Source organism: Chinchilla lanigera, unplaced genomic scaffold, assembly GCF_000276665.1.
Source record: "Chinchilla lanigera isolate Chin_1 unplaced genomic scaffold, ChiLan1.0 scaffold00013, whole genome shotgun sequence".
Taxonomy (NCBI): Eukaryota; Metazoa; Chordata; class Mammalia; order Rodentia; family Chinchillidae; genus Chinchilla; species Chinchilla lanigera.
Window position 1 is genome coordinate 3,889,298 of NW_004955414.1, and position 24,897 is coordinate 3,914,194.

The 24,897-nt window shown below is 39.5% G+C and overlaps 1 protein-coding gene across 1 annotated transcript in view; it reads right to left on the reverse strand.

The window, feature by feature from the left end:
- Positions 1–24,897, reverse strand: part of Folh1b (folate hydrolase 1B) — a gene marked incomplete at its 5' end in the record, with an annotated part of 46,435 nt that overhangs the window by 15,116 nt on the left and 6,422 nt on the right. The window contains 9 exon segments of the mRNA XM_013512091.1: positions 2,883–2,946; positions 4,553–4,635; positions 7,131–7,250; positions 8,583–8,668; positions 8,947–9,045; positions 13,193–13,286; positions 15,743–15,929; positions 16,681–16,806; positions 24,462–24,563. Of these exon segments, the coding sequence (XP_013367545.1) occupies positions 2,883–2,946; positions 4,553–4,635; positions 7,131–7,250; positions 8,583–8,668; positions 8,947–9,045; positions 13,193–13,286; positions 15,743–15,929; positions 16,681–16,806; positions 24,462–24,563 (961 nt within the window).

A 24,897-nucleotide genomic window follows, 5' to 3' on the forward strand; every position in this document is an offset into this window, starting at 1 on the left:
AGCACTCAGGAGGCTGAGGCAGGAGGATTGCCACAAGTTTGAGTTTGGGCTGGTGAAAAGCCTCTCAGTAGGCCCCAAGGAGAGGTCTTTAGTAGCTAGAATTTTTGGGTTTTCTCTTTTCTTTTTTTGAATCGGGAATTGAATTCAGGATGTTGTGCTTGCCAGGTTCACACTTGTGCCACTGAGCTATATCCCCAGCTCTGGGTTCCTTTTTTATGTAAATAAAGCATTGGGAAAGTCATTCTGTCAAACCCTCAGTGTAATACTATGTTTCAATAGTCCTGTCAGTGTGGTTTCCTGTTATAAGCAAATGAAAGATCAGAAATGGTGTCTTCTGATTGGCTGTGCCCACATGCAAACAAAGGTTTGAAAAGAGCATCTTTCCTCTCTTTTTTTTAAAAAAAGTTTTTCTAAGACATGATCTCTATATGTACCCCAGGATGGCCTTGAACTCTGAAGGATCCTCCTGCTTCAGCCTTCCAAGTGCTGGGGTTACACAGGCTCAGCACACATCATTTTAGAACATGGACAGGTAAGTGAAGCTCATCAGATGTGGAAGGCAAGCCAGCTGCAGGCCAGGGAAGATGTGCGTAAGGACTTACACACTAGGGCTGGGGGATATAGCTCAGTGGCACAGATGCCTGCCTAGCAAGCACAAGGTTCTGAGTTTGATTCTCGGTACCAAAAAAAAAAAAAAAAAAAAAAAAATTGAACAGGTGAAACACTTAAGATGGCCACCCCTGCGCTGCTGGCAAACTGTGTGAGCTACGCTGTATCTGAAGGTCAGCACGAGGGAACACCACAGGCTGAGGACCACAGTGCACTCTCCCCGCTTGGAGAGGGCTTAAGAATGGTTTATGTAGGGAGTGTTCACTTGTATTTTTTTTTATGCAAGGAACTGAAGAATGAATTGTATATTGTACTGAGAAAGGATTATTTAATGATTTTAAAAATATAAAACAAAGTGAGGCAAGTGGTGCCCCGTCATAAACATGGCATTTTGTTTTTCATCCTGAAAACTATAGTGACACAATTCTGGGGAATGATGTAAGAAGGTAAACTCAATGATTTTTTAAACTGCATGAAAAGTCAAGTCTCTAGAACTAGCAACACTGAGAACAGCATTCCTCTTTCTCTCAAGGATTTATGTGCAGAGTAGTCATGCGGTAGGGCTGTGAGGGTGAGCCTTTTATAGAGCAAGTGCCCAAACTGCAACCCAAAACCCACTTACTTATCGCAGAGCGCCAACACGGCAATTCAACCTGCACACTGAGGCTTTAGTTTAGAAAAAACAACTCTGAAGTCACTGCAGAGTGGGGTCTGCGTGCCCACTGCAGCACACATGGCCCAAGCTGGCCATCAAGGCTGCAGGACATACATGTTTCATCTGATTACTTGTACCCTGTACAAGGCTAAGGACTGGAGCGTCACACATGCAAACTGCTTTTGTCCTTACATAGCCTCTGAGACAGGTTCTCTTTGTAACCCAGAGGTGAGATAAGTCACAAAGTAGGGAACAGCAGGACCAGGACTAAACGCAGGTAGTGTGACCTGAGAGGCTGGGCCATCAGCACCAATCCAAGGCAAGGAGGAAGAGGAACTGAAACGTGCTGTGTAAACTAACTTTCTGGACAGTGTGGCTCAGGGTGGGACAAAGAAGAAAATGTAAATGATGAGCTGACTCCAGACTTGCACTGCTAAGTTTACATGAACACATTCTCAATACTCTAAAAAAAAAAATAGGCTTAACATCCTCCCTTTATTTATCCTTCACTTTTTGCATCCCTACTATAGATATTTATTTAATGAGATATTAACGACCCAGGAGTAGGCAACCAAGATACTGCTTGTTCCTTGATAAAGAACAAGCGGTTTAGTAAGAGAGGCAGTTTGTAAAACAAACACTGATTTACTAATGTCAGTAACGAGTGCTACACAGTTAGAGCTTTGCTGAACGGTAATGCCTGAAAGGAAGCTAAGAATCGCACTGGAGCATACTGCAGACCAGCCTGAGGGTGGAGCACGGCATTTTAACTCCTGGAAGGCTGCACAGCGTCAAGGCACAGGAGAGAGTCCTGGGGCTGGCATGTAGTGACAAAGGACTGTTTCATTCTAGCGGAAACCAACCCAACACATCCTCTGGTCGGACCTTCTGCTTACTAACGGCATATTCGTGCTCCAGGACCCATCCTTTTCCTTCACCCTTCCTGAAGTTGCTCTAATTCTCTCCTCTGAAATCCCACAGCAGTCTGATTAAACCCCTTACAGTGCCTGTGCAGACCGTCATCCAGGACTGATTTGTTTTACCATCGTGCTGAAGCATAAACTCCAAATTTCAGAATATTCCTTGCTAACCGTTGACTCCCCCGAATCCCTGGAAAAGTACATCGCCGAGAGATATACTCAGTGATTACTGGTTAAATTAAAGAAAATGTAAAAATAAAAACATTTCATGAAAGATAAAATCGTGGAAATCAGTACTTTTTACAAAATTGGCATGCATGATAGCACAATGAGACAGTTACATTTAAAGGACTTTAAAAACTATTCCATTCTAAATTATAAAACTCTTTATATTCATGACTTCAATCAACAGGCATTCACTAAATTTCTGCCTTTTAAGATAATTTGGGTGAGGAAGCAAATCAAAGAGACACTGCTTTTCTACATCAGCTTTCTACAGTGCAAAACAAATGGAAAAATTTCAAAGAACAAAAACAAAGAAAAGCTCTTCCAGGGCTTAACACACAGCTGTGTCAAAGATAGCAGCAGATTCCCTAATCACAGGTAAGGGGTTACCTCCCCTGGGAGAACCGGGTTACTAATGAAATTGATGCTTCTAATGAAACCTTATGTTTCTTAATGAGGCCAATGATATTTACCCTCTATAGAAGAATCAGCATTAATATAGGCCACACCACGCTCTTGAAGGAGCCTGGAATTCTCCTGTAATAAAAAGACGAAACTATAAACATATACTCACGCCTCAGGCAGATGCACACCTGTAATTACTGCACGCAGAGTTCTAAACGAGGCTGGCTCACCTGAACCTCACATTTGGCAAACAGGATTCATAAGAGTTGATTTGAAAAAATTCCAACAAAGATTACTAGTGCCAACCAACAAGCAAAACTTTTAACTAACATTTAAGATAAAGCTATCCACTAAGGCAAAAGGAGTTAAATTTTTTAACCTCTCTGTAGTTTATCCTTCAAAATATTCACTCAACAAATGCAAATGCTGTAAGAGACTTTTCAGCGGAAATCTACCCACAAACATCTCATTATATAAGCAGACAACCTCGCTTGGTTCACAAGGAACGGGCTATTTCAAAGTCAGAGGCTAAAAAATTTATGAACTTAAATCATGCGAACATGGTAAAATTCTCTTGTAGGATACTGTCACCTACTGGTTACGAGTGATAACTGCACCTTTTTAGAACACTAACAAGTGTAGCAATGTATTTCTGAGATATCAAGTAGATTTTGAGTCTCCAAAATATGCAATTTCCGAAGCATTCTGACTGTGAGATAAAAAACAGAAAAACATATGCAATCCTTAATGATATCAATAACTTAAAATAAATCACACTCTGAAAATAGGCTCTTCCTGACACTAGCATGAATCTTGTTTGTAAAAGTGTCAGCTAGGTCTACAGGAGCACTACCTTTGTCAAAGAAAATGGAAATTTACAAGGTTTCATATAACATCTGGAGTATGATAGGGGCCAAGCAAGTATATCAGCATGAGAGGAAACTGATAGAATAAATGTTGACATTTCATATACTTACTATAATTTATGTATACTTCTATTACATAAAGCCATAGTAAATGCAGATAAAATGACTATTCAAGAGGCCTACTAAATATGCTAAGGGGATGGAATGCTTTTCCTTACTTTTAACATTATTTAATATATAGCAGGACATTATGATAAAGAAACTACTGTAATTGTGAAAATTAGAACTTACTGCATAAGCTTAATGGGCATTTAAGGGTGGTGAGCATTTGAGGCAATTTTCCACACATACTAGAATCATGACAGAAACCAAACATGAGCTGTTGTTTAGCTCCTAGTATACCTGTTTATTTACTATCACACTCCCAGAGAATAAAGTTAATTTATTTTTATTAATTATTTGTTTAAATTTTATGAGACCCAGTCTTGCTATACTTCAGGCTGCCCTTGAACTCACTACATAGCCCAGGCTGGTCTAAAACTCATGGTGATCCTCCTGCCTCAGCCTCTTGAGTGCTGCGGTTACGGATATATGCCACTATGCCCAGGAGTATAAATTAATTTTAGCAGTTGGAATTGTGTCTCTAAAAATATTCAAAACAAAACTTAGTTTTTTAGATGAGATAGTTTTTCTTATTGACTTCTGAACAAGTTTATATTGTTTGAAATGTTTTTGAAAAAACCTTGAACGTTTTTTTCACTGGATTCACTTGTTATTTTTATATGACTGACAGTGAGGTCCTAATGTGGTTTTTCTTTTTGGTTTTTACTTGGTATTATGAAAATTTATGTGGTAGCGAATTATCCACTTACCTCTGCCCACTCAGTAGAACCAAGAAGACCGTATTCTTCTGCATCCCAGCTTGCAAACAAAATTGTTCTTCTCGGCCTCCACCCTAAAATATATGTATAAATATACATATGCGCACAAATGCTGGAAGAATGCATAATAAAAACAAGGCATTTTTGAAGACTAAATGGGTGAGAAAATTAAAACAAAAATGAAAACTTCATTTGTTGGCTAGAAAGTGTGAATTGTGGTAAAAATCTTAACTTACATAAAACTTTCTGTTGTGAAAGACTTTATTTCATTTTATTTTTTTCTTTTTGAGACAGGGTCTCACTATGTAGTTCAGCCTGGCCTAGAGCTCACTTTGTAGCCCAGGCTAGACTCAAACTCACAGCAATCCTCCTGCCTCAGCCTCCTGAGTGCTGAGATTACAGGATGCGCCACCACGCCCAACTGTTTTGAAAGATTTTAAAGGTGAACTGTCAAAAGAAAATTGCATGATTGTATTAAAAAGAGGAAAATGTAGACATAGCAATCTCACAAGATCATAAGCTATGCCAGCAGTAGGTTTTTATCCTGATTGACTGTGTGCATCACAAGCCACTGTGGCCGACATTTGCGTAGCATGAAAGAAGAATCCCCGAGTGCCACCAGTGTTGTGATAGCAAATCAACTAGGAGAAAACCCTGCAACTCCTTCCCTGTCCTGACGTCATGTGAACAGTTGCTCAGTGGGAACTGGCTGTGTGATTTCACTTTGTTCTTTGACAAAGTTAGTCACTGGGATTTAGTTAGCAATGGCAATGCTGGCTGCTATGCAGAACTGAATACTCCATTAAGGGAGTCAAGTCACATGGCTTGGAAATGGTAAATACTGGCCTTGGAGTTACAGAAGGATCCTGGCTCAAACCCTGGCTCTCTCACCTACTAGCAGTGTGAAGGAACTTATTCAGACCAACTCACCCTTTCTGCACTGGGGGCGGAGGAATAACAGAGGGAAGGAGAAGAAACCATTTGCCTTTAGGGAGGATTAAAAGGAATAATGTTGATAAAGCATTAATTAATGCTTCAAAACTTTTACATTATTGCCAGGTGTGGTGACACAAACCTGTAATCCCAGCACTCAGGAGGCTGAGGCAGGAGGATCTTTGTGAGTTTGAGACCAGCCTGGGTTACAAAGTGAGGTCAAGGCCAGCCTGAACTGCATAGCAAGACCCTGTCTCCAACACACACACACACACACACACACACACACACACACACAAATTAAGTTGTCATTATGTTAAAAAAAAATCTTGGGGGTGTTTATTTGTTTGATTTTTGTTTTTTGGTTTTCTTTTTTTTTTTTTTTTTTCTGGTACCAGGAATCGAACTCATGACCTCGTGCTTGCCAGGCAGGCGCTGTGCCACTGAGCTAAATCCCCAGCCCCTTGGGTGTGTTTATTAAGAATGTTTATCTTACAGCTGTTGACCCAGGGTTCCACTTTTGTGAGATTTCCTAACAGCATTATTCAAATTCCTGTGTATTATTCCCCATCCTTTCATTTATTTCACCTACTCTACAGGTTCCACAGTGAAGGTTTGCATTTACCACAGAAATTTTCTTGAAAAATCATGAAACTTTTTGTAGTAAGACTAAAAAGGACCTAACTCTTGAATATGTAAATCTAGATCTCTAATTCCTTGTTTTCTTGTAATAGAAGACAGCTTTGTGAGCAACAATAATAGACACTCTGCACTTTATTTAAATGGAGACAGCATGTTTCTGTGGACTGGCGGCCAGAAGTCTGAGTGTGAAGTCTGTTTTCTCACTGCCGCACACTGTGGGTTCTTACAGAATCCTGCGCAAATCACTTCATTCTCTGCATCCTGCTTAACTTATCCCTAAAATGAGATAGAAGTAACTCTGAAGACCTTTCTCTGCTTGCTGTGATTTCAAAATAGTTCACACACATGAACCTTCTGTTTTCCTAAGAAAATGACTATCATGCAAACTGAATATATTTTTACTACTTTTATGGTTGCTCAAAAACAAATGGTTCACATTTTATAGCCCCAAACACCTTGTTTACAGAATTGGCAAAGAGAAGGGCCTTTCTGCTCTCACTGTGTAATGATCATTTTAACATGCAATCGTGTGGCCTGCATCATTACTTTGGTTTCCTATGGAGATCCTAAACTGCACCTGATGGATGGTGTAAGGAGTGCGGTGTGTGGGAGTACGTATCCCACATTCTGGACAGAACCCAGGCCAGGCTGTCCTGGTGGCGCCTTGCAGCCTGAGGTGTGGAGCCGGAGAAGGTGAGGTGTGGAGTGGGAGAAGCTGGGGTGTGGCCCCTCTAGCTTTTCTCTTTGTGGTTGTCGGAACAGCTAATTCCTTCATTCCTTTATTTCATATTATAGCCATCTATACAGCCCAAAACATAAATATTCCATACGTAAATGAAAAAATCAGTACGCAGTGTAATAAACTGACATTAACACACGCGTTGCTATTTTCACCAGCGCACCATAGCGGCGGCGGTGGTACTTTGGACTCACTTTACAGAAAAGTACACTGAGACCCAAAAGGATGTTAAAACTTTTCCTTTGTTTCCATTACCTTCCTTTTTCAGGGTTCCAAAGCTTCGCACAATTTCATGAACCACCGCTGCCCCGCTCTGAGGGTCGATGCCACCAAACACCCACGAGTCTCGGTGCCCCCCGAGGATGACATATCTATCTGAAAAGCAACGTTTTAACATTACTTGTTATCCTGGGCCAATCATCTCACAAACTGCAAATGATAACAGCATCTCAACACAGCACTCAGAACTTAAGGAGAACAGCCAGGTCCCGAGAGGCTTCTGCAAACTTGTTGTCTGGCTGCTTTTGGTAGGTTTCCTCAATCTGAAGGGAGTATGAATGTCACAGAGGAAAACTAGACTCCCAGACTAAGTGCAGAGGTAACTATCGGAAAGGATGAATTCACCCTAACCTGCCTCTCCCTGTCGCCTCCCTCCCACCTTACCACGCTGTCTCCAGCTGTTTCAGAGTAAGAGCGCGCAGCTCTCCACATTCTACTCCGATTGGATTTTCAAGATACAGCTCAAAAACTTCTCCCCCTATGAACTTTTCTCCGTCTTCTATAGGAAAGGAGCATTGTTTTGCCTGCCCAACTCCAGATTGTTGCACATCTTTTCACACTGATGTAGGTTCATTCCCAAACTGGATATTCTCTGAACTTTTGTCCCAGTCTTAAAATTCCAACGCTCCCAATGCTTAGCACAGCGATTCTACATCAGTAAGCATAAATGGCCAGTTATGTGTCACTGTAAGGACATCAGTGTTCTTGACCCTTAAATGAAAGCATGTGCCGTAAGAAACACAGGCAATTTAATTGTATCTAAGTTGGGAAGACATAAAATCTACTAGTTCTTAAGGAACAGAAACATAATGAACTAAGACTACATATAAAATTTATTAATCAGCATGTCATCTGAAATCAAGTCTATATATTACTAATGGCTTTAGTGTATAAAATAAAACCACATAAAGAATTCCTTAATTCAGGAATTTTCCGTTATCTTTTGTACAGACATTTATTATCATCATGGTGGTATTTAACTATGCAAAATATATGGTAAGCAAATCCAGCAAACTCAGAGTAAATACCTCAGAACTCTCTCTCCCTGCCCATCTTCCTCTGATCCTCCCGCTGAAACATATAGTTACCATCACCTTGCTCATCTGCCCAGTCTCACCCAAATGTTCACTTTTTTTTTTTTACAACATGTATGACAATATAACAATAACTAAAATTTATCTATTTTGTGCTGAGGTAGATTTGTTAAGGCCGAGATTTGCTCATTTTCCTTACACTGCAGGGTTTAGAGCAGGACACAGCACTTATCACTTGCTCAGTCAGGATTCGCTGCATCGAACTTTTTTTGTGTGTGTGGTGCTGGGGATCCAGCACATACAAGGGCTCTGCACATACAGGGCGAGAACTCTACCACTGAGCCACACCCACAGCCCGCTCATTCAGTATTTGCTCAGCAAATGATTCACTGACCTGGTTCCACCGCTCCCCGGAGCGTACCAATCACGTTGTAAATTCTGGTCACTTTACTGTCGGAGTGGATGTGCATTCTGACTTTTCTAATGCAAAAATAAAGGACACGGTCTTCAACATATTGGCTAAGAGGTGAGTGGCACAAATTCTGAAACCTTCCACCACTGTTTCAAACTTTCTAATTGTACAAAAGCAAAACTTACGCTGGCCACTTTTAATGACCTAAAGTAACTGCCCTCTTCAATTTCTGGCTTTGTTTCCCGCTGGTACGAGGCAGATTTTACATTTTCTGTCATTCTCTATAGTTGTATTTTATTTTTAAAGATTCCATGCAAGAGATTTAAAATTAAGATAGTCTCTTAACTGTGTAGAAAAGTTGCCGGTAAAGCCAGGTCCCACATTGTAGGGCACTCTGAGGCCTCCTTTCCAGCTGCTGTCTGGGGGTGCGGAGCCGCCCATACGTCTGTTGGACACAAAAACTGTTATCAGTTGAACAAACACTTAGATGTAACAAATTAAAGTGCCAATTAATTTACTTTTTTGAGCATATGCTTGTAACAGCTTCAATGAGTGATGGACAGTGCAAAGAGCTTTATATACGCCATTTAATCCTTACCAAATCTTTCATAAGAGAGGGTTCACTATGACTCCCGCCTTACAGATGAGCACATGAGCCTAAGCTTAGATAACACGCTTGAAGTTATGCACTTGGTAAGAGGTATCGCTTAAATTCAAATTACTGGCAAGAATCTGAACTCTGTATTACTATAATCCAATAAATGAATTATGTTAAAAGTGCCGTCCACAGCATGCTCCAAAGAAAGAACTCGATTCTACCACTTTGAAATTTTCCATTTTGTCATTTCTCCCACTGATCATCATATCCTCAAATATGCATCTAGCCAACCTTTATAAAGTACTTTCTACACACGTGCTAGGAAGAGAAGAGCAAAGGAAAGGACTCCAATTCAACTAACAGCTCCATCTATGGCCATACCACCTTGAACACGCCCGATCTTGTCAACTAACAGGTCCTTACAGCTGCATGATACTTCTAAATTTGAGAATGTGGACTCAGGTGATCAACTACTATGTGCCACTAGCCCCCAGTAATGTCTCAGCAGGCGACTAGGAAACACAGCATGGTAAGGTTTGCCATGGGGTGCTAGCGTTCTTGTCCTCTCACTTTACCATGTCTGTCTTCCTTGTATTCAGAGCATAGAACAACTAATTCTTGGTTTGGGCACGAACATCAAACATGCCTTCCCTGAATAACAGCAACAAATAAATATGGTCCAGACAAACTCAGGAAACTAACTGAAAGTTCAAAGTGCATAATTTCCACCTTAACCATAAGTGCTGAAGGAAGTCCAGCTGCAAGGCTGAAACTTGGTTGCCATTATGAGTGAATATTCCGAGCCTTAAATGCATTTCCATAAATAATGCCTGGACAAATGTTATTTGAAATTATAATGAGATGTTTAAATAGGCAATGTGGAGTTGAAATCTTCCATGCATCTTCCACAGCTTTCTCTCTGGTCACAAGCAGAGAGGCACGTTCTACAGTCTCCTGGTTTTCCCTGTCCCTGTACACATTGCTTGAGGCAATGTGAATAGCTCAGTCTGACCTTGAATAGTTAAACAATCCGTAAGTTTAGCTTCTCATGGGAAAATAACTGGACATGATATTCTATATTAAAGAGCTCTATTAGAGAGTAAATTTGTTCTCTCTTTTATTTTCTGTCTCACTAGGGAATTTGGCTAAAAATCAGAATTTCACACAAATAACTATAAAGTCATTTATTTACAACATATTTTCACATAAAAAGCATGAAGTATTATTAAAGAGGCATTTTATAGCTAGAAAGCAAATCCACAGTCAAAGCATCACAGTATTAAATATTCAAAAAGTCATAGAAGGCAAGTAAAGAATCTATACATACTTGACTACACATAAAATATCTCTGCAATATTATCAGCTATTAATATTGGTTTCTTTGGAGGTAGAAATATATAAAAAGTAAACTTTTGCTGTAAATCTCTTCAAATTTTAGCTTTGCAAATTCATTTCCTTTTCAAAGTGAAACACGAAAAGCAAAATACATAATCAAGGGGAATAAGCAACTATGTTTTATAAACAAGAAGGGTAGTGAGCCATCGCTACTGTCACAAAATAATAAAATATAATGCTGAGCTGGTAATGGTCCCACAAGGACAGGTAAACAGGTGACAATAAAAATAATAATTATATGCACTAATCAAATATATTAATAAAGGAAATAAAACACATGCATGGAAAAATGGAGGTTTTACTCAATAAATGTTACTAAGATAGAAATGTACTTAGGTCCTTCACTCACTCCATCAATTAACAAAAAATAAAGCCAAACGGAGTGGCTTACATCGGTAATCCCAGCACTAAAGGAGGCCGAAGCAAGAGGATTACAAGTTTGAGTCCTACTTGGGCAATTTAGTGAAATTCTGTCTCAACACAAAAAAATAAAAATGGCTGAAGATGGAGCTCCATGGCTGAGCATCCCTGGTTACAATACCCAGTACAGCAAGATAAGTTAATAAATAACCATGGACATTAAAGTGTTGAGTAGTAAATTGTCAAACTCTAAAAATATCAGATAATGTAAATAAAATTTAAGTACATCTCTGACAGGACTTGATAGACTGATGTTTCATAAATATGCATAAGTAGTAATGAATTTAAAAACCTATAATCTGCAGCATATTAATTTTGACTTGACCTTCGGCAAAGATGTATTGTCTGCTATGCTAAATGTGCTGTGTCCTACTCAGCAAGGAATAACACTTATGTATAAGAATTGACATTTTTACTCAACAGTTTATAAGTCACTCAAGAAGAAGATACATATAAAACCAACTATAACATATAGAACGGAGCATGTAGGTGACACATGCAGAATCCATACAAAAGAATGCTTAATTCAGCTTGCAGGATTCCAAACAACTTTCTCACGGAGGCTTCCGTTTCTCTAGATTGTAAAGGGTAAGTAAGAGCTGGGTGTGGGGAGATGAAGTTGAAGGCATCCCAGGGATGGAATGATACAGGGAGGTCTGAAGACAGAAAAATACAGGCACGTCGGCTGCAGGGACTAACTGATTAGTCACACCTTGAGAGAAAAGCTTAAAAAGGAGTGGAACACCTTATAGTAAGAGGAACGCCTTAAGTGGAAGAGAGGCCAAGTGCCAGGGGGCTTCACGGTTCAATTGAGCCAAATATTTATGGGATAAATACTACATCTTCACGTGTTCTTCCAAAACATAGAAGAGCAAATATTTCCAAAGTTATTCTCTGTAGCAAACAATACCTTGACATCAAAATCTGACAAAAAAAAATTACAAGAAAACTATAGACTAAATGTCTCTTTGAACATGGATGCAGAAATTATCACCATAATACTAACAAACAGCTTTCTACTATTGTAAGTAGCACTACACCTACTTTCATCTTTTTAAGATATCTAAATACTTAAGAGTTTGTTTATTAATAGCTTTGGACAAATACACAGTCTATGGTGCCCTCAAAAGTTGCGCCTAATCTTGAATCTTAATTCACTTGGAAAAATAAGAGCCTCAAAACAAAGACCAGCATACTTCTCAAACTGTCCTTAAACTGCACACACACTCCCAACTTCCCGAATATCAACCTCCTCGCCTGTAAAAATGAGAGCCTTGCACTGACTAGGTCATAAAATGCTTTTTCATAAATCTAGAATAACAGGACTCAGAATGATTTGATCTTAAAGAAAGGACGAACTGGACAGACGCTTTCAGAGCAGTCTGTGCTCCCCCCTCCTAAGGGGAAGTGGAGAAAGGACATACAGATAGAAGAGAGTAGGGCAGGAAAGAGGGACGTGCTTCCATGCCAGCTTACACAGTGACATGGCTGTAGAAATTTCAGTATCAAAAGCAGTATTAGAAAGAAGAGGAATAGACATCAAAACAAAATATGTGCAACTATCACATTGTGTTATTCTGCGTCCTTCAAGAAATGGAAAATAAAAGAAATACACAGGGAAAAGCCCATGAAGGAAATAAGCAGGGTGCCAGGGAAGGCTGAGGAGGCCATCAGCACGCAGTGTAAGTCTGAAACGGAGACAGGGACAGCAAAGGAAGAATAAAAGATGGGGCCAGGGCTGCACCATCTATTTAAGCAGGGTTGTCGAGGGCTTCAAGTCTCACATCTGAAGAGTCCTGTGCCTCCTAGAATAAGCTTGTCTTAGCATCCTGGCCTCACTCAGTCACTGCCTGGGAGCGTCTACAGGAAGCAGCGCTGGGATGGAAATAGGATGGTGGGTTTCAGAGCACAGTGGCTGGAGAAATTGGTCGATTATTCTCCCTGCAGTGGGAGATCTGACAGATTCATTTTCACGGCTGTCATACACGAGGCACGCATCGATTAAGTACATTACAGAACTTAATCGCTACTCTATAAAATGACCGTGCCACTACACGGTCCACTCATTTCCAAGAATATCAGTAGTTCCTCAGAAGAAGAAGACAGACGCCCAGCACAGGGAAACGGCCAGTAATGAGAACTGCCCAAATTGTTGTCTGCTCGTTCCTTGCAAACTTACTCTAGCAGTCTCTGTGCATCATAGTATCCAATTGGATGAACAGGAATATTTGGAATGCCAACAGCCTCTGTAATTTCACGCCTATAAGCATATTCTGAAAGTAAAATGAATACATTCTAATTAAAACTCAATCCTTCTCAAATTGATCAATGTAAATCACTTTAAACAGTTTAATTTTGCTTCTACTTGTATTAGTGAAAACTTTATTATGCCCAATGTTAGCAAGAATGTGTACCAATTAAAATTTTCATTCCATCACTTGTCAAAGTTTGAAAAGCAACATTAAACTGAAATGTACACTACGGCACAACACAATAAACATGAAAACATATATATATATATATATATATATATATATCTTACAAAGTTTTAAATCAGCCACATTTATATCATTCAACAAATTTCTGACAATAAGACAAGCAACCAATCTATGTATGGTCCCACAACATGGTACTACTCAACAATTAAAACTAACGTGTGCTAACATGGAAAAATCTCACACGATTTCACTGAGTGAAGCATGTCAGGCTCAAAAAAACATCTACCATTCCATTCTATTTACATGAAGTTCAAAGCCAGGCAAACAAATATTGTGTTGCCAGATATAAAAAACGGTTTGCTTTTAAGAGGTGCACTGAAAATTGGCCAGAAATGGACACAGGAGAACTTTCCAGAGTGACAGAAATGCCATTTTATTTTGGGTGACATGGATTTCCAAAATTGATTGCAATTTTCAAAACTTCAGCAATTTACAATTTTTTAAAAACTGAACTCAAGAACTATGGATTTTATTCCAGGGAAACAAAGTAAGTATATTCTGATATATTTTCAGATTTAAGAAAAATTAGAATTATATTTTGTCTTTTTCCTCTAAGCTTTTAAGTTGCTTAATAATAAAAAATTGAGGCAGTTTCACGAGTTTATTTTTTATGGGTAGAATTCCATGATATTCTGGATGAAATCTGTTTTCTAATTCTCTAGAGCGGTGGTGGCGAACTTATGGCACATGTGCCACAGTGGTCTGTCTGCTAATACTGAAAGTTCTAAAAGGTTTGCCATTACTATGCTAGAGTCACAGGAGATGAATAAGTGAAAGAAAGCAGACAAAATGTTGGTAACTATCTCTACTTTTGTGTATGTTAGAACTATTTAGTAATCAAAACTAAAGAAGAAGAGAAAAATTTAATGGGAACAAAAGGGAATTCAGTAAATATTAACCCCAGATAATAATATGATTTTCCCCTAAAATTCCATAATTTAAATATGAAGATCATCAACAGAGATCTTTCAGCTAATCTCATTGTAATTTTCACAAGTTTAGCTCTTTATAGCCAACAACTTTGAAGTGCACTTTTAAAAAAAATTTGGGAATAAAATAATGGAGTAGGGCTGGGGATTTAGCTCAGCGGCAAAGCGCCTGCCTAGCAAGCGCAAGGTCGTGAGTTCGGTCCCCGGTACCGGAGAAAAACCAAAAGAAAAAGTACTCTCAAATAAATAAGGATGCATCTCAAGCTCTTAGAAAAACAAGGACAAATTATAAAAAAAAAAAAATGGAAAAAAAAAATAATGGAGTAAGTAAAGTTCAGGCAGATTCATGTTGTTTTATTTATATTATTTATTCATGTTGTTTTATTCCTTTTTCATACAAAGGAAAACAATCTATGCCGACGCCCTTAGGAGAACTTCTGAAGCCAAAAATACACATAAGCCTTAGGGGAATCTACAACTTGCTACAAAAATCAGATGAAGAATAAATACATAAATGCGATAGGCACTTTGACAAACTTTTATCTAAGTTACACAAATTTTGTTTTGAAGTAAATGCTCACAGGTATTTGTAATAATCATCAGAGAGATTAGCACATCCAAAACAATTTAGTCCTTTTATCAGTGTTTTACAAGGAGGCTTCTCAACACTGAGCAAGTATGGTGCTGAAGCCCTGAAGCCAGACTCCTGCACCCAACCCCAGCTCTCGCGTGCAGTGCGGGGATCTTGCACACACTGCTTATTTCTAGTCTCACGTTCCCTGCTGTCAAACAGAGACAATGACACCCGCCCTCCAGGTTACAGGCTAGGACACGTGGAGTGCTGGCATTCAAGAAACCCCAAAACTGTGAAAACTATTAATTTGGGTTGAATTTATTTGTCAATAAAACTTTTATGTGACACCAAAATTTGACTTGAGCAGACACGAGTCTATCTATATTTCTTACCCCTACTTACTGCCAATATTCACACACGGTCCTGCAAAGACTTTTATATACGTGTGTCCTATATTCTGTCCTAGCCACTTACGTGTTACGAATTATATAGTGTATGTACTGTACTGCTTTATCTAGAAAAAAATCTGAACTTTAAAATGTGTCAGGCCCAAGAATTCCAAGTAAGGGATAATATGAATCAATAGTATAGAATACTTGAAACTTTCATATTCCAAAATAAAACAATTTTTAAAAAAGATTCTCAGTCCACTGTGTGAAAAGAAATCTAATACAATTACTTGAAAATGCTGTTACGATTTTGGTAATGGCTGAGGCCTGGTCACTCACCATTTGCTGGGTAACCTGGTGTGAGTGGGTCCCCTGCGCCATTAAGATTTAAGATATTTCCACGCTGGACACCACCTCCAGGAAGGTTCCATCCATCTGGATAGGATGCCACCCCAGGAGCAAAGTAATCAGCAGGGTCTGAGTACAGAATGACTCCTTTGGCCCCTGCCAGCTGCGCATTTTTAACCTAGAAAACACAACGTCCTTCTTATTGAAGCTGTTTGCTTAGATTCGGTAATATCAATTTCCAAACATATACTTAAACCAGTAGCTGAGATTTATCTTCAACCTTTTGTTGTTTTACGTGCAACAAGGGACATATTACAGAGAACTGCCGTTTTCATTTCTCTAATTCACATTCTAAAAGTGAATCAGCCCTCAAAGCAGATTTGGAAAATTCCTGTGTCAGCAAGTACTTGCTATTGTCTTCCACGGGTCCAGAAGCACAGTCAGCAAGAGGACTCTCAGGCTGGACTCCTATTTGTTCCATGGCCCAAAGCGGGTATTTCTGAAATTTCATTTCTCACAAGGGAGAAAAAAATAACAAATCAAGTGACAGTAACTTCAAAAACAGTGATGTGAAAATTTCTTTCATTATTTACAATTCAAATTTAATATTCAAATTTAAGTTAGCAAATGTTTTTGGAGATAATAATAAAGTCACTAAAAGTTAACAAGAAACCTGGTGCATATTTCTTTGTAGCCACAAGAAAAACTGCAGATATGGAATAAAAAAAACCTGCTGTGTTCACCCTGCCCTACACTGGCTGAATTCTGGTGACCTGATTTAAAGCCACTGCCTATAAGTTACCTTGTGTCTGAAATGTGGGCATTTACAAAGTATGAGGGGGTCACAGCCCTCAGAAATTTTAAAAGAGATGATTCTACACATGAAAGGTAACTTTTTATACTGGAAGAGAAGAAAAGATGACCTTTACCTTATTTCCTCTGAAAATTTTCCCATATCTGGCAATCACAATCTTCCCAGCGCAATTAATCTTCATGTCCCGCTCCAGTTTAAAGAAGTCTTCAGTTCGTGCATAATTGACATACACTAGATCCCCCTGTAGAGATCAGGAGTGAGTTACTAAAAAAGAGCTTCCTCTGCTGGAGGGAGGTTTGATATCTTTGAAAGACAGAAGAAGCAAGACAATACTCAAGGGTCAAACATGAGCCTAAAGAAGAGAATGAAGGGTGAAGTGAATTTCAATGAGGAAAGCAGGTAATTTAGAGATGTATGAGCTAAATAATAAAATGTTTATTACTAATTTACAATCTACCTCTATAAATACCTTTTCAGATCATCTTTTTAGGACATGTGTATTGCACATACCATTTACTTTCTTGTATGGAGTTGGTACATGTCATCTAAATTCCTTTCTTCATCCCTTTTTCCTTCTCTCCCCATCTCTCTATCACCTTTCTTTTTTTTTGGTACATGTTGTTTTTAATCTTTTATTTAGTACCTATAAAGATGGGGAAGCACTTCCCCAGAAAAATGCCCATAAACATAAACACTGCCTCATGGGATCAGAAGAGGTCAAACATCTAAGTAAAGAGGCCCTGCTGGGAGCTTGATTTTCTTCACGGCCCTTTTATAAATGGCAGAATGACAGGTGTTCACAGGCAGCAGGTGAGGCAGAAGGAGCAGGTCTGCAGGCCTGGATTCCAGGATTGGTATGAGCGCGTGCACCTACTGGAACACCTCGGGGCCCCAACGTTCTCATTTGTAAAATGACATGCTGGGCGAGGTCAGTGATCTTTCATCAATTTTGTTTCCCTAGTCTTTAATTTTGAAAAGTGATGTACTCATCCATATATTTTACGGACATCTAAAGTTTTTCATACTTTTAGCATCTGCAAAGAATATAATTTTAGCACACGATAAATATTAACACTTGTAGAAGCACATAATTTTAGACGCTTATAATTTTGATATGTATACAAAGGAATGTGAACTCTGTGTACTTACATATGGCTCAACACCACCCATTTAAAGAAATACATGGGCCCAACCTTCTTTACTGTCAGAATGCTATCATTTCTCTTTGTCCTTGAACTTGTACTTTGTCCCCTTCCCCTATAGCATGTTACTGTAAAGAGTACTTTCCATGGGCTCCAGGAGGCATTGCCCAAGCTCCTCCTCAAGGAAGGATTTCTTGCTTCCGCTGCAGGGAAGCTCTCTATGCTTCGCCTCCACTTGGGAATCCTTTAAGAACGGCCTCAGCTGCAGCCACCTTGCTCAAGGTCACGGCACTTTTTCAGATACCAAACATTTAACAACGGATTGAGATGAGCAAATGAAGACCTGGACATCTCAGTCCGATGCAGGACAGTTCTGAAGGTTACACCAAAGCTCTGCTGTCCGTGAGCTAGCACTTCAGTATGACTTCTTCCTCTGCCTAATCCAGTTCCCTTTCCATCTGGGTTGCAGACACAGACTTTGAGGGAGCATTCCTTAATTACCATGTAACACGCCAAACCTCATTTCAAATTTTATTATCTTGAATCCAGGTATGCTTGAAAGTCTTGTATTAATCACTCAAATTTCCTTAGGTATATGTATACGAATAAACAGCCATAAAGCCTCTATTTCCTGAGACAGCCTGCATGTTAAGAAAATGCTTCAGCAGTATGTTATAATTATTATTATTATATCAAAATGAGTCTAACAGTCACTGAACAGTTTTAGAAGTAATAGATACCAAAACTGAACTAGAGATCTCTTAATGCCATGAATGGAATGATAAAGCATTGCCTTATAAATCTATGTATGCATGAGTTATTGCTACAGTAAGTCAAGGATCAAAACAGTCCTGTTCACATTTCTTGTTTCTACATGTAACTTCAGAGAAACCTTGAACAGAAATGAAAAAACCTTTGTTATGGAATTGTTATTACATCATGTAAACTTTAGCCTAGTTTTTGCCCCCAAATCACACACTGACCTATCACTGAAGTTACTGCTAACATATCAGCTGGAAACAATTGGATTCACCTTTTATTTGCAAAACATCAGCCTAGCTAAAGAATTTTCCACCTAGCTAGGCGTGATGGTGCATACCTGCAATCCCAGCACTTGGGAGGCTGAGGCAGGAGGATCATTATGTGTTTGAGACCAGCCTGGGCTACAAAGTGAACTCAAGGGTGGCCTGAACTGCATAGTGAGACCCTGTCTCAAAAAAACTATATACATATATATATATATAAAAATATATATATATATACATAATAAACAAAGAATTTGCGACCCAGCTACTAGAATTGTTCACTCTGTTGACACTGAGTACACCATTTCTAATAGTCTCTTTCTTCTGGAGTCTCAGAGACTCTTATGAATCAAAGAAATGCTTCATCTGTGCTCTAGGATGGGTGGGACACACCTGCCATTTGCAAACCAGGAGAAAAGGTGACTGTGCATAGGGAGGTAGGGACAAAGCAGCAGCAGGGCCTCACCACAAGCCAATTCTCAACTTGCAACTGATGACCCAGAGACTAGTTTCCTTACCGGCTCTCACCCCTGCCGGTGAGCAGTTTTCCTGCTCCCCATTTTGAAGCCCTGTCCCAAGTGGTTTCCGACATCTTGCAATTTTATTTTGGTCATAGTTTTCCTTCTTGACTACATTTCACATAGTGTATACATGATAAATTTACACCAAATACTGAAACGGAGTTGTTCCCTAAGTGAGTCTAAGGTTCACCTGACAGGTTTGTTGAAGACTCACTATGATGTGCCAGGGTTCCAGGCAGGACGACTCATCCCTGCGGCTGCGGACCGTACATCAGCGAGGACGAAGGACAATAAGAAAATAAACATTACATTTACTGTCTAAGCACACTGTACATTACACACTGATGAATTCTACCGGAAAACTAAGATTAATTTAAAAGGGTTGTGCAAACAATGAAGTCATACTTGAGTCGGTGTAATTTTTTAGTTAAGAAGGAAACACTGCACAGGTGACGTGAATCTCTGCTTCTGTAAAAGGAACAGTTGTCTGTTTGTGTAGATACAGGGTCTCTCTATGCAGTTCAGGCTGGCCTTAAACTCACTATGGAGCCCAGGCTGGCCTTGAATTCACAGCAATCCTCCTGCTTTGGCCTCCTGACGGCTTGGACTACAGGCTTGCAGTATCACACCTGGCAGGAATACTTTTTTAGCTACTGTATCTTTTCCTAAAATCAATGTAATATTACTATGCTATTAATGACAGCGCTGTAAGTCTGATTTATAATTGTTAGCCCACTGTAGAGTACTTTCTCTTCCTATTTTAACAGTGGCTACAAAACTGTTAACCAATTTGATTTCAGGAAAAAGTTAAGTTTCCTACTTGAAATTTATTTTGAATGAATATCACCGACTTTTCATTTTCTCTGACATGGCTATCTTTTGCCAAACTGACAATCGTCACAAAACAAATTACAGTGGAAAGGGACTGGAGAAGATATTGGTTAGAAAAGGACGGTAAACTCTGCAAATGAAAACGTGTGATAGATTCATCCTCTACGCACTTCTCAGTCGGGAATTGTCATTGTTCCCTAGAAAAAAGCTTTGTTCCCAGACAATGGTCTTCTTGTATAATGTACAATGCACCATTGTTACATGACTGTGAATAACTACACTCTTACAGAACTGGCTTTGAATTTTCCCATTTCCTTAAAGCTTCCAGCATCCTGCTCTGTTAGAAAAGGAATTCAGAGGTAAGAGCCAGTCCCCGAAGCAGAGTCCTGGCATCCTCACCAACAGCATTGTGTAGGTTGGCCTTGTTAGGCACTCAAACTCTCAGCCTCACCTAAACTGAGACTTGGGAGGTGGAAACCAGAATGTATGGCTTAGAAAGCCCCCAATTTGTTTTGATACACAGTAAAACTTGAGAACCACTGGATTAGACCAGACCAATTTGCCAAAAGCAGAGTCATATATTCCACATTCCAGAGAAGGCAGACGTAGATTCAAAGATTACCGATGGGAAAGTTCCTTAACCCATAGAAATGCATAATTTACTAGAGAAGTGGTGCTCTACTGGCTGAAAAGCATACAAGTCAGCAACCACCTCCGATATTTGAATGTAAACAGCAGCTCCACATAAAATAACACAGTGGCGCCTCGGTTCACGAACTGAATTCTTTCCATGATTTGGGTTGCAACTGAACTGCAAGCCCATGGCGCAACCAGACCTGTGGAAGGAGTTCTGTGACCGGAATCACAGAAAGAATGAAGTTTGTGACCTGGGGCTCCGCTGTACCCGTTAATTCTGTCATTAATCTGAAACTGAGCACACTTGACAGAAATGTGGTAATGGTCTCTAGGAAGCTTTCTTATAAGTAGAATAATTACATCAAGTCTAAAACTGATTTGGTGGATGTTAACTGCTTACTCAGGAAACCTACAAACTAATCTGGGTATAATTCTACCCATATAACAGCCCACCTTCCTATCTGGATGCATAATCTATTTCTACATACAGAATCTTTGCATTGCTCTATACATTTCCCAGGGTCTCTCTTCTTTTCTTTCTTTCCCTCAGTCCTGGTGACTGAACCCAAGGGCTTCTTACTGAGCCACACGCTCCCAGCCCACTTTTTATTTTCTATTCTGAGATGAACTCTTGCTGACTTGCACAGGCTGGGCTCTAACCTGTGATCCTAGGCCTCCCACAGTGCTGGGATTACAGGAGTGTGTTTTCACGCCCAGCTGACTGCTCTCCAACTGATTCACACTCATCTAATAAGATTTTTAAAGTATACCTCATTTCATACCTATTTTAAATAAAAAGCCTTCATTACATATTCTGATATAATGTATTATTCATCCAAATATGTTTATCCAGTCTGATAATATTGTTATTTTTATACGTCATGTTTTGTTTTGTTTTTTGTTTTTCTCCGGTACCAGGAACCGAACTCACGACCTTGCGCTTGCCAGGCAGGCGCTTTGCCGCTGAGCTAAATCCCCAGCCCAATATTGTTATTTTTAAACGAAGTCTTTTCAATGATATTTTTGTATATTCTAGTTATATAGATATATCACTGTAAATAATGGAGAGAATTAATAAAAAAGAGCCAAAGGATAAAAACATACGGAAACAATTTGACAGTATCAAGATTAAGGATTTCTTTTCAGTGAAGGTCAACACACACAAAGTGAACAAAGAGCTAAAAAGTAACAAGAAGATATTTACAATATCTAAAACCAAGATGGCATGAATAATTAAAATATTTAAGAAATTTGTACAACTTAACATCTGTCATGGTTTGTGTCTGGATGTCCCCTCTAAGCCTCATACAGTTATGGGCCAGGTTTCTAGAGTTTACGGTCCAAGGCTGGGATTATGAGTGTGAGTGCTACACCTGCCCTGGGGCGGGAAGCCTGCATACAATGTAAGGGAGGGAAAGAGCCTTCCTTCTCCATCACCACCCCTCCTCTTTTGCTACTGCTCCTTTTGCTGCCCCGCCCCCCCCCCAACAGTTGCCCTCTGCCATGTGCCACTCTGCCTTGGAGCCAACTGAGTATGGACTGAAACCTCCACAAACTGTGAGCTAAATAAACCTTTCCTTCCTTAATTCTGGGCATTGGGTATTTTGTCTCAGCAGTGAGAGAAAAGTAACTAAGACAACATCCAAAAGGCAGAATTTCAACAAAAAGACCAAAGCTATAATTATTTCACAAAAATACAATCCAGAGCAGTTAATAAATACCTATGTTGAGCGGTGACAGCCCCACTTTGGAATCAGCAACATGTGAGTTAAAACAATAAAGCAATTAAATGGGCAGAAATTCTAAAGACATATATTAGGAAGAGTCCCAAACCTGAGGAACGAAGGTCATTCACTGCCAGTGGGAGTAGAAACGGTCCCCAGCTGGGTCTTTGGGAATTAAGGTTCCCTAGAACCCAGCAATCCCGTGGCTGGTTTACGGTTCACAGCGATGCCCTTGCAGGCCTCAATCTAAACACATATGCGGGTGTTTACTGCGGCACTTGCTGAGATAATAGTAACTTAGAGATAAGAAGTGTGATCACCACTAAGAGGATGGACGAGTTAATTGTGCACGGATGAAATAACACGCAACAGTGAAAATTCATGACCTAGTCTGACAGAAAGCCAGACAGAGAGATTCTGGAGCCTGCTGATTGAATACATTATCACATAAGGTCTAAAAAGGAGATCACATAAGGTCTCAAGTATAATGGCATTTACATACATTTGAAGTGCATCAAACGCATGCACACACACACACAACTTCATGTATTCTCAGGAACACACACGTATATAAGGACCTAAGACCTTAGAGGGAGTGTGTGGGGGACAGGACTGCAGAAGAGGAGTGGGATGGAGTGTAAGAACGGGACAAGAAGTGAAAACAAAATACTCAAAGACCTCATGTGGTGAGATCCTTAGCACATGGTGAGGCCCCATGTACCTTAACTGAACAACAAAGCCAGGTTACATCAACACACCTGAGAAACACACTCTCTTCATTCCCAATGAGTAGACCCTTTATTTCACTTCGTCTCCACTATGGAATAATTGCAGTGACGGTGAGCACACTTATCCTATACTAATTTTTTATCTGAGGTACGGGGGATTGGGCACAGGGCCTCCTACAACCTAGGGAAGCATTTTCTGCTAAGCTACATCCCTACCCCTTTCTACTTTATTTTGACACAGGGTCTTGCTAAGTTGCCCATGCTTGGCTCAAATATGAAATCCTCCCACCTCCATCTCCCAAGGAGCCGCACCACTATGGCAGGCTTATGTGACAAGTTTTAGAGAACAAAAATTTTAATATTGTATTATTAAGTATAATGATAACTGTTCATTTGAAATAAATTTCATACAGCTAATAGAAAATATTCTAGTCTGTCAGATGTTTTAAAAATCAGAAATAAGTTCATCAATTAGCAGGTCTACAGTATTTTGTTACAGAAGTATAAATAAACTTATACACTCACCAAAAGCCAAGTACTATGCAAAAATCTGGGGATTAATTTTAAAATCTCAGAAGATACTCATGCATAGTTTATGGAGGAAATTACATGTAATTTTCTAGAATGGACAATCATGCTCTTAATTTGGAAATGAAAATCATACCAACATTCAAGCCCTTTGAAAGTTAATCAGTTTTCATAATTATAGTGAAGTATGTAGAATATTCACAAAACAGAAATTATTTAGCAATGAAATAGAACAAACTTACTAACAGGTGCTAAAACATGGGAATTTCACAAATTCTATACTTACTAAAGAAAAACCAGAGCAAAGAAAAAAACAGACATCATACAATGCTGTTTACATAAAGATTCTAGAAGAGGCAAAATTAATATATAGTGGTAAAAAAAACTGCAATAATATTTGTTTTGGGGGTGTATGGAATTGATGAAGAAGGGGCATAAGGGAGCATTTTTAAAGCAACCGTAGTTTATAAATAAAGGAGTTTAGATTCAATAGGCACATGAATTTGTTAACAGTCAACAGAACTGTAGGTTTGTGTATCTCATTGTGGTAAACTTTACGTGAAAACAAACACCATGCACGTACACACAAATACTCCTTCTTCTTACTGAGAAACTCTTGGTTTCTTAAATGTGGGAAAAAGGTGAATTTGAATTGTACAAAAACTCCTCCTCTTCCCCTTTGATCATGGCTGTGCGCAGGGAAGTGAGACCTCCGCCTGCACGCAAGCTCTCCCGCTCAAGCTCTCCCGCGGCATGCTCACCTCCGGCACTCCTTGCGGGGAGAAGGCGCTGAAAGGCGGTACCACGCCCGAGACGTTTTCATACCCTGGTGGAGGGGGCTCAGATAACGACGTGTTGAAAACCTAGAGAGAGGAATACCACCATCAACAAGGACATTGGCTGAAGTTTGTAACTACAGTCGAGCAAGGAAAGGAAAGACCTCATCAAGCAAGGAAAAATGCGAACTGTCTCTTCTGTCAGGAGAGGGTTAATGAGTCCTTCATTGTTCTCATACCAGATATCAGATACCTAGCACTCTGCTGGAAGCTGTAAGGAATGAAGGAGAAGAATAAATTTTGACCTGTTCTTAAAATCTACTGAAGGAGACATAGAAAAAAACCACAAAACAAAAACCATCAACCAGAAAATAACAAAGTGTGGTAGAAAGTTAATGAATAACTGAAGAAGGAGTTTAAA